This window comes from Sipha flava, unplaced genomic scaffold, assembly GCF_003268045.1.
Source record: "Sipha flava isolate LNK unplaced genomic scaffold, YSA_version1 65_pilon_pilon, whole genome shotgun sequence".
Classification (NCBI taxonomy): domain Eukaryota; kingdom Metazoa; phylum Arthropoda; class Insecta; order Hemiptera; family Aphididae; genus Sipha; species Sipha flava.
This window is the reverse complement of record NW_020273605.1, coordinates 1,293,247-1,304,287: the sequence shown is the minus strand read 5'-3', so window position 1 is coordinate 1,304,287 and position 11,041 is coordinate 1,293,247. Positions and strand designations below refer to the sequence as shown.

General features: G+C 26.7%; 1 protein-coding gene across 3 annotated transcripts in view; it reads left to right on the top strand.

Moving 5' to 3' along the window:
* Positions 1–2,313: 2,313 nt before the first annotated feature.
* LOC112691701 (multiple epidermal growth factor-like domains protein 8) overlaps positions 2,314–11,041 on the top strand; it is a 28,184-nt gene continuing 19,456 nt past the window's right edge. The window contains exons 1-3 of one of the 3 annotated variants that reach the window (XM_025566063.1): positions 2,315–2,427; positions 2,502–2,784; positions 4,864–5,027. In XM_025566063.1, the coding sequence (XP_025421848.1) occupies positions 2,604–2,784; positions 4,864–5,027 (345 nt within the window). In that variant the 5' untranslated portion in view covers positions 2,315–2,427; positions 2,502–2,603. Of the gene's footprint in view, positions 2,785–4,863; positions 5,028–11,041 lie in introns of all 3 variants that reach the window. The other 2 variants (XM_025566060.1, XM_025566061.1) reach the window with 2 other exon arrangements.

The following is an 11,041-nucleotide window of genomic DNA, read 5'->3' as shown; positions in this document are numbered from 1 at the left end:
AGTGCCAAAGAACATGGAAGGACTTGATAAATGATCAGTAACCATTATCGGATAGGTAAGATGAAAAATCCGCCGTGGAACCTGGGCCTGGGCCTAACCACATAGCCACCGTTTTTGTCTCTCTTACAATACTCACGAGTTGGAAAGAATTTCGAAGCTAACATTTCAAGTATTCGTGAACAGTAAGTAAAGAAATCAACTGATTATATGCGTAAAAAATAATTAATTTTGCAGTCGCGTTACATTAGTTCAACATTATTGGACTAGAATATATAGATATATAATACATGTTAGAATCACCATAAACCAGTCAACATATTGTTTTATTTATTAAATTATCCTAATAACTTTAAATTTCGAAAACTTACGTGCATATGCAATTGAGATTGTTGAATATTATCTGTTAAATTATTGTTATCAAGTTCATGTTATTGTAGATCCATCTGTCACAGGAGTTGCAGGAAACATGCAAATTATTCATCAATGGATGATGAAGTATATGTAGCTGGAAATGTGAACAACCAAAACGTTGGCAGTAAGTTATCGTCTATCAAACAAGTTTTGAGTTTATTGTTTTTTTTTTTTTTTTTAATTTAAGACATGTAAAATTAAATTTGAGAGAAACTGTAAGATTGGTATTTAAAGAAACCGTGACTGTAATCTTAATTGTATGAGGAAATCAGTTACAGTTCATGCTGTTATGCGTGATATTATTCTACAGTTAAAACATTTTAAACATTATGTTGGCCAAACATTTTTATTCAATTGTTCAATTGGAGAAAAATACCATAGCTTTTTTTTAAGAAAAGAGGACTTATTGAAATCGACACTCTTTCTTGTGTGTTTACTGTGGCTCGAAAATATGACAATAACCCAATGAACTTTCATTGGAATTGATATCAATTTTCGATATCAATAAAATGTTCGATATTTACCTACGATGTCGTATTTCGATATCGAATATTATTTTGTCATATCAATATCGGTAAAATTGGTCTGTTATCGATATCAAAATACGACATAATTGTGCATCACTACTAATAACCATTATATTTACTAAATTTACCGAGGTAGTATATTAAATAAATAAAATGTTAATTACTCTGATTTTCCCCGACACGTAGTTTTTCGTATTACCCACATATAATAATAATATCCTTATATATGTTTCGTATGACAGAGTAGAGCAACATGTAAATATTAACAGAAATATATACTAAAAAATAATAATAATAATAATATTAATATCCATTCCCGGATAAGAGATTGTTCTCTTCGGATCTCAGGAGGAGCTATAATGCTCAGTACTGGAAGCCAATTTAAAGGAGTAGTTTTCAATGTTCGCCCTATGATTCTCATTGCTGAGTTGAGCTGTGTATCAAGTTTATTGGTATGTGCACTATTTATCCATACTGAGGCGCAGTATATAGGCTGATGCAAATAATATCCATGTACTCAATACATAGGTTTTGTGTTTTTTAGTTTTTATTTAAATCTTGTTATTTTTGTTTAACACCATCACTATACAGTATAATTTATAATACATTAAGGAATATTTTACATAAACATGGGTAGTAGACCACATACAAGTAGAAAGGACAGTAGACCGCATACGACAAGAATACCGATATATTATTTTTAAACTATTTTAATTTATGAAATATCAATAAATTTAATTAAATAAAATTCATTTGAATTGATATTTAAGCGCTATAACATAGGATACATTTTTAGTTATTCCAATTTCTAAATATTTATTATGGTTTTTGTTGAAGTAAGGGTGAAGAACGACATAATTTAATCCAAATTGTACGTAGAAATTCGTTATCACAACTATCGGACACGAAAACATCCGAGTTCATATTTTCTATAGCTATTCATGAATTATCTTGGAATACCTACGTTACTTAAATTAAATCTGGTAAATGGTAATACATTGTTGAGAAGTAATAGAAAACGTAATTCATTGTATCGATGCATTTAAACGACCTTGATCGGTTGAGGTTTTAAAAACTGTATCTCTACCGACATTTTTCAAACTTTGTTGTGTATTTTTTTTGTAATTCTACTTGAATATTAACACGATGATTGAGAGGACCGCCAAATGAATTCGCCACAAAGCCCTAAAAGTCCTTAGAGCGGCTCTGCTTAACAGTATTCGGTTGAATCACCGTCGGTACACGTTATTGTTATAACAAAGAGAATGTTAAATGCAAGTTATTGATTTTTACGTCTCGTCCACACACAAATACGACAACGTGATAACGTTACGCCTACCGTGATAGTGGTTCTGAAATCAAAATACATGCAGTGTGATAAGAACATGAACCGAATTATGAATAAGTTAAATATTTTGTTTACTCGATATTCAACTTTGAAATATTTATTCAATACACCTGTAACGACTCCTGTGACGCACGGGACTATGTAGGTACGCGTCCGCCCATCGGTTTCGTATGTTATTCCTTATTGATTGTGGATGTACCGATTCGTTTTAATAGGTCATACAAGATCACTTTAGATCACACTGGACTACATCTCACAATGGCACGATGAGTTTTGCGTTCGTTCCTTGTCCAATATGTTAGATCGTGTTGGGGGAAATGTTTGCCATGTTTCCCAGACAATTTTTCGCAATCATCTTGTTGCTGAACACTGTCCGTTCGAACGACGTGCCTTGCGACAAGACCCGTACTATTTTGTCACAGGCCAATGGCATCATCACCCATGGACCGCCAGGAACCAATTACTCACAAAACACCCACTGCGAATGGTTGATCAAAGGTAATCTGTTTGGTTAAATACCATTAAATACTAAAACATTTTCATTTTTTCTTCATCACTTGTTAGTTGCACTGACATAAAGAAAATATTAAATGATGGCTTTAAAATTATTAATCAAATTGCCGTATTATAATTTATTTAAAAATAAAATGATTTTTAATCATCAAATTTGTATTAAAAATTGAATTCACTGTAATGAAAAAAATAAAATAAATATGTTTATCTAAATAGTTTATTAAAAACTATTCAATAGTCAGATTAATTAATCAGTAATTTTTACTTGATCTATCTATCGTTCTTGTAGTTTTCCCATGGATTGTTTTTTAATGAAAACCTGTCTTATCAATTGACTCTCTGCATGTCAGCCTACTCTGCCTTTTTGATCTTAGAAATTGGTGTTTAGAATTAGAAACTAATTGGTTGAATTATACAATCTGTTTAAGTATACATTTTTCTCCGCTTATATAAACCAGTATTTAGGTTTAATACCAGTTTTAATTATATAATATACATCATACAAATAGTGTCGGCGCTAGGAGTGGACAAATGGGATATTTGTCCAGAGCCCCGCGCTTGTTAAAGGTTCCCTGTAATTTTAAATTATTATCTTAATACCATGAGACACATTGAAATTTTATATCCTAAAGGCTAATGTCCAGGACTCCGCAGTACCTAGCGCCGGCACTGCATACAAATATATATAAATATATATACATATGGTGTCTATACTTAAACATTTTAATATAATACTAAATATTAATATCTAATTAAAAATTTAAAATCAGACCTTAATTGAATAATATTTATTTGTCAAATCTTTTTTCATTATTTTTAGTACATTATACATTTATAAGTAATGTAAACATTGTATGAATATTTAATGTAAAAATTGTATCTCAATAGAAAATGTTAATAAGATTAATTACCAAGGCATAATGTTAGATAATAAATGTATTTATTGTATTTTATATATTTAATGGGCAAGGCCCTTTTTTACATAATGTGTACAATTTTACATCATTTTATAATGATAACATGCATGATTAAGACATTCAATAAATACAATTAATTAGAACATGAAAAAAAATATTAAAACTGAACTAAATAGAATCATCATTTTAATAAGTCAGAAATATAGTTAATCTACAAATCAAATACCTACTGTATATGTTACCAGTACAGCCAATAATAAATTACAGAATAATTACATGGGGTCATACGTATGATTATTATATAAACCCATTAATGATAATCTAAATAGCTTAGTTAAATTCCCAATAAACAAATCAAAATATACAAGTAATGACTATGAATATAATAATTTAAAAATAAATAAAATTGAAACTATATTTTAAAAATGTCTTAGTTACACTATACAAATATAAATACATTATATTATGAAACGTTTCTCTTAATTATATATTTATATAAATATAAATTTATTTTTTAGTTGGTACATCTATTTTGAAAATGATTCATAAAATAACTTTAATGATATGTTAGAATAAATATTTATCATTCAGAGTTTAATATTTTTGTATTCATCATAAATTCTTAAATATCATTTTATACCGTAACACAAGAGTTTTTTAATTTAATTTTATTCAAATACTATTTATCGAAGCTACTTGATTTTAAATATTTGAATTGTAAATATATTTTACGTAAGTATGTGAGAAATGAAAATGCTCGACAGAGATTCTAATATTAGTTAGGGTTTATTTATATTTTCTATAGAGTGTCTATAGTTTAGATCTCTTGTTAATCTGACCAATGTTATCAAATCAACCTAATAGAAAACATTTCATAGGTTCCTTATATTATTTTTTTATTCCTTAAGGAGATAATAATATACAAAAAAACAATGGGTTAAAAAATGATTATTGAAATGTGTAGATTAATTTTGTTATTCGTTAAATTTTTAAAAACAAATAATTAAATTATCTTAATAAAAAAAAAAAACATTTTTTTTTTTTAATTTGTCTATTATTAATCATATAAATAATTGCACATTACTTTTTAAATTTTTATTCATTTTTATGCAAATTTAATGCTTAAATTAATTTCATTTGTTTTTAGCGAATAGTACAAATCAGTTTATTACTTTGGAGTTCAAGACTCTGAACACTGAATGTTCTTACGATTATATTTTTATTTATGATGGAGATTCCTTTAATTCACCTCTTCTTGGAAGTTATAGTGGAAAAAATCAACCCCAGTCAATATTGGCATCTTCAGGTTTTGTAAGTATTTTTCATTTTTTTATTGATTTTTTTTTTAAATAAATATCTAGTTATTTCAGTAGTATATAATAATCAACTATTTGGCATTAAGCTTCTACTCTATTCCCTTAATTCACATTTAAACTTCATGTTATAAATAGACTAATGCTGAAAATATATAAATAAATAAATAAATAGTTTAAAAATAGAAATAAATAAATGCTAATTAAACGATCTCCTAAAATAAAAAATCTCTATGTAAAGTGATCAATTTTTCTCAATATATTTTTTCCTTTATTTTTTCACATTCATTCGCGAATATAATAGCTTTGCATACACAGTAGAAACTCGATCAACCATCACTGTTGGGTCCAGAATTATAACGGTTAGTCGAAAAGGCAATTAACATTAATTTTGCAATAAATGTATATATTTTACAATGTGTGTATTTTCAAAGAAAAATAATAATCATATATACTACATATTACATACCATATTAAACACTACTAAACTAAAACTAATATTTTTAAACAAAATAATTTGTTATTTTCTTTTGTTTTTTGAAGTTCGGGTTTTTTAGCCGCAATATTTCGTATTTTACGTAGCCATAAGACCGGGTTACTCGTCACTCACTGAAAGAATGAAATTTAAAATAATTCTATTTGTTCGTTCACGTCACGTTTATCGCATACGTTGGATATTAGAAAAAAATTGTATATGCTTGATAGTCATCGCAACGAGTTTATCACGATTGCCTCATTAACGATAGCGATGACGGATAACAGAAAGTGACCGTTAATCGAATTCCTACTGTACCTGACGATGCATTTTTTATTTGAAACCAATCGTAATTTACAAATATAATACTATTCTAGCCTAGGAATTTATTTATTTATATATTAATATATGAGTATTAACCATTTAAAATTTTTAATTTTTATTTAATTTTTTATTATTTTGTTTTAAAAATGATTCTGCATTTTTTATTCAAATTATAAAAAACTAATTATTAAACTGCAATCTGTAATTTATACGTGTAACACTATAATAGTAATAATTTTTCAAATTAAAGTATAAGCATTGAATCATGACCAAAACCAAATTTTTTTCTTTTTTTTTAAAGAGTGAGAGTCTATACCAAATATCTTAAAAAGGAACTACTAGTCTGAGTGATAATTTTTTATCGTCTGATGTAGAAAATAAGTCTTAATTCTTATTATTTCTACTCCATAATAAACCCCTTGTTGTATTGTAATATTGACGTAATATTAGACGTGAATAAACAATGGCGTGACAAAAATATGGTATATACCTGCCTATGATAAAAACTATAAAATAACAATTAAATATTTCAAATTAATCTTTAAAATAAATTATGAAAGTAGACATAAAAAAAAAAATTGAAAAAAAATGGATATTATTATGTCATAGTTTAATACACAGAAAACATCACATATATTTAACCTAGTATTAAAGTATATATTTAGCAACTTAATAAATATATCACTACAAAATGTTTAGTTTTTCCTGTGCCCTGTGCCCCCTGTGTTCTTATACAAGTCGGTATTATACATAACGTCACCGTATTAGACAAAATGAGAAAACTGATTAGCGGTAATTTAATAATTATTGACGATATAGTATTTATATCTCACATTCTTACTCAATGTTATCGGTTGCTCTATCATTTGTATGTTATAATTTTGTAATACTATAAAACCTCTTAATAGCGGACATTCACAGGACAATTAAAATTTTCGTTATTGACCGGTGTCCACTATTGGGAAAAATTAATAAAAATAAAGCTTTGCGATTAGCCTTCCACATTACTCTAAGATAGTTTACAATAATGTTCTTAAAACACCGCGATTTTAATGCTTTTCCAATTATCATGCGTTTCAATATCACCCTACATTCTGCTGCAATTTTCGCCTTTGAGACGCATTATTAGGTTAAACATAAAAAAAGAAGTCTGTTTCGCCTACATTAAAAATATTTTTTGAAAAAAATCCTTCTCACATTTCAACTAATTTACTATTCCAATGGTCTACGATATTAACGTCAACGGTTTTTTCCGCACAGACTGCTTTATTAACACTGTTGTGACTTATGCGAAATGTCTCTAATCATCCATTAGATACTTTAAAATTAGTTTCACCCAAATTTTCAGCGATTTCTACAGATTGTATGAGTGGACCTCTAATGGGCACATTTTTAGCATGGACCCGGCAGAACCATTGGTAACACACATGATCTATTTTAAAGCCCTTACTTTTTATGAAGTTTTATTATGTATTTTCATTCACATTTTCATCACTTACGCAATAGATCTACATGTGACTTGAGTATTATTCTGATTTGAGATATAGGTATATTATATAGGTTATATAGATTAAAAATGTCCATTATTTAGATATATTTAAGCATATCGGATCACCTAAACCTATTCGCGTCCTTTATTTAGAGGTGCCCGCTATTTAGAGTAGCGTAATCCAATCATTTCAATAGGGCTATGCCGGAACCAATAAATTTGTCCGTTAAGAAAAGTTCCACTGAGTTCGTACATTTTTATTACCTTCGTATCGTAATTTCATTAAAATGTTGCTGCATGGCAGTTGCTGGGATTTATTAATTATATCATATCAGTTTTTTAATGTACCGTGTATACTTTTTCTGAAAGCGATATCTTTAACATAAAACTGACAATTACCTTAGCATATGAAATAAACAAAACTGTTCGTTGTTTATTAATGAAATACGCACTTTTCTGAACAAATTGGATTAACTGTCCATTTCAAGAATTTGGCAACTACATAGACGGTTTTTAACATGTATATTAAACAATTAAGGTTTTTTTCCCCATAATAATTAAAAGTATGTATAATCTATTGCCTGAAAGTAAATTGCTATTTGTAAAAATTAATCTTTTAACTTGATTATACAATTAATCTATTAATTATAATAAATAAATAGTTTATACAAATAAATAAACAAATACTTAGTGTGGGTTATTATTATATTTATAAATTATTATCGGTTTCGATTTAAAAATTCATCGTTAGGTATAATATAAGGTATATAAGGTGACCAATGATCACTGACCATATGTCCCGTTTTTCATATATTTGTCCTGTTGTCCTCCAGGGAATCTTCGTGACAATAAAATGTTCCGTTTTCAGAAATGGTAAAAAAATAACGATGATCAATTTCAATTTGTTCATAAATTATTGTTTTTATTATATTTAACTGCAATGTGTGCATGTGCCGTGTATACACTGCATGGTGGTAAGTGATGAGCAGAGTTAGGATTTGTATGCAATAAAAAATTGTAAAATATACATTTTATTTACCAAAATATGCAAAAATATACATTTAAATTTTTATAAGATAAACACAAAAATATAGTTATAAAAAAAAAATTATTTTTATTTGTCTAAATATAATATAATTGTGAAATAAAATAAAATTTATATTTGATAAAAAAATCAAGTTTTATCTTTAATTAGCAGGGCTAGAATTAAATATGAAATATTAATATTAAATTATAAATATTAATTACGAACTATACTATAAGACATTTATTTTTCGCATTCTTATAATCGAAATATGCAATAATATTAATTTTATTCAATATATGCAATAATATGCATTTTATCCAAAATATGCAAAAATATGCAAAATAAAAACACCACCATTTATCTTATCATGAGGTGATTCGTGGACATTACTAATAAAATCAATAATCAGAAGTCACAAAAAAAAATATACTATTGCATACAAATCCTAGCCCTGGTGATGAGTAACAACGGCGAATGGCAGGGGCTGTGTGTGGTGTGTTGGGATAGATAACTACACTAATAAAGTATATACTATATATTAAATATTATATAAACACAATATTAGTGCAAACACAAAATTATTGTTCATAGTTCATTATTTCAGTGTTACAGTAGTTGTTGGCCGTTTTCTTTGCGTAGACACTTATCTTATATAAGTAAAGTGTAATTAATTAATTTAATTTTTTTGTTCCTTAAAACCATAATAGTACTTAATTTTGTTAATAATTATTAAATAAAAAAAATAAAAATTTATAATTAAAATTATGAACATACATTTTTTTTCATGCCGTTTTAACTAGAAAAATATATGGTCACCTTAGATATATATTAAGTCATAATATTCATATTAATTATATCCAAGTTGACAATTGACTTATCTTAACGTGTTTTACTCATCAATCATTTGCGAGTTAGAACAATGACTGTTGTCAATTTGCACCAAATTTAACCTAAAATATATACAACATGTGTAATTTGGACCACCCTCAGGTAGTATGAAATTGGAATTGTAATTTGCACCAATATTAAAATTTATTATTATTTCGATAGTATCTTGATATTACCAACGTACAAGTTTCTATTTATCGAGGTATAAGAAGCTAATAACACAGAATTTTAGGTTTTAGATTCTGAGCCGTTATTTAATTTATTTACATCTAGATCTATACGGTACTTTAGTATTGACCTCAAAGCTACCTTATAAGAATAGTAAATAATTTATGATAACAGTATAATAATTTCATTATTTTAGGCAAAAAATTATTATTATCATTTAAGTCTATCTACTCCCGACGTCGAAGTGGATACCGAGGAATTATCGAAAATTCGATGATCATACAAACAGATAGGTACTCAATTTAGTTCAAATTACAAATTATATTTTCAACTACCTGAGGATAGTGCAAACGACATACCCTTATTATGGTGCAAATTACAAACTCTTAGAACAATAAGAACCACAATTCCATTTTACCATATATCTAGCTGTTACAACCAGTAACATACCTAATTCATAATTAGCATTATCTTTAATTTAATTTCGATTACACTGTGGTATACCCAGCAAAATTTTGCTTATTATATTATATAAAATAGGTTACTACTAACTGATCAAACCAACCACTAATTAGTTGATACTTCACTACGCGCTTGCGTAAATGCTTATGTACAAAATTTCCTATTTTTTGTGTTGATATAAGTTCAGTAATAAAATAATAATAATTAAATTAAAATTAAAAAATAATAAATGGTTAACAATAGTAAATTAATATATAAATAAACAAATAAATGCTTAGTCTAGAGTATTATTATATTAGTAAAGTACGACCGGTTACGATTTAAAAATTCATCATCAAAAACACATAAAATTTAATAAAATTACGACTGAATATGAAAAATAAAATAGCAACTCATAGTTATTTTTTAATAATTATTTTTGTTCAGTATAAATGTTTGCATAAATATAATTGCTTTCTAGTTATATTTGCTTGTAAATGTATCATCGATTTTCACAATTTAAAAGTATATATTTTTATTTGTTTATTTATTTATATAATAAGTAACGTATTTAAAAAAAAAAAAAAAAATTTACGGTAAAATATTGTACATGTAGTAAAAGAAAAGGCCGCGTATTAATAGCAATACCGATTACATATAGAACATGTAATGATGATTTTGGAACACCATAATATATTCTCATTTGTTATTTTGTGTTTAGTGGATTTAAGATACATTGTTAATTTGAATATTAAAATAAAGTGTTCTATTATCAAACTTGATGGTTATAACATTACAAAAATATCTTCACTCAAGTTTTTTATGATATTTAAGTCTTTAAGCGAGTTATAAGTATATAGTTAATATTACACTTTAAAAAAACTCAAAATCCTCTTAAAAATATAAATATCCTTAAAAAAATTTATGAAAACATAGATAATTTCCTTTTCTTTAAATTTGATTTAAAGTCACTTTACTTTAATATTAAACAACACAAAATTGATTCTACTTAACGCAGATTTGCTACGTTGTAAGTTTTTAAGACGGAGACAATACATGCGAATTTAGTGTCTTCTCAATTATAGTTTGCTCTACATTTTGGTTTGAATCACATGAATTAAATATAACAATGGTTTTTAAAATATAGTAATAAATACTATATTTAAGGAGATTATGGGAGACGGAAGCATAAAAAACCGT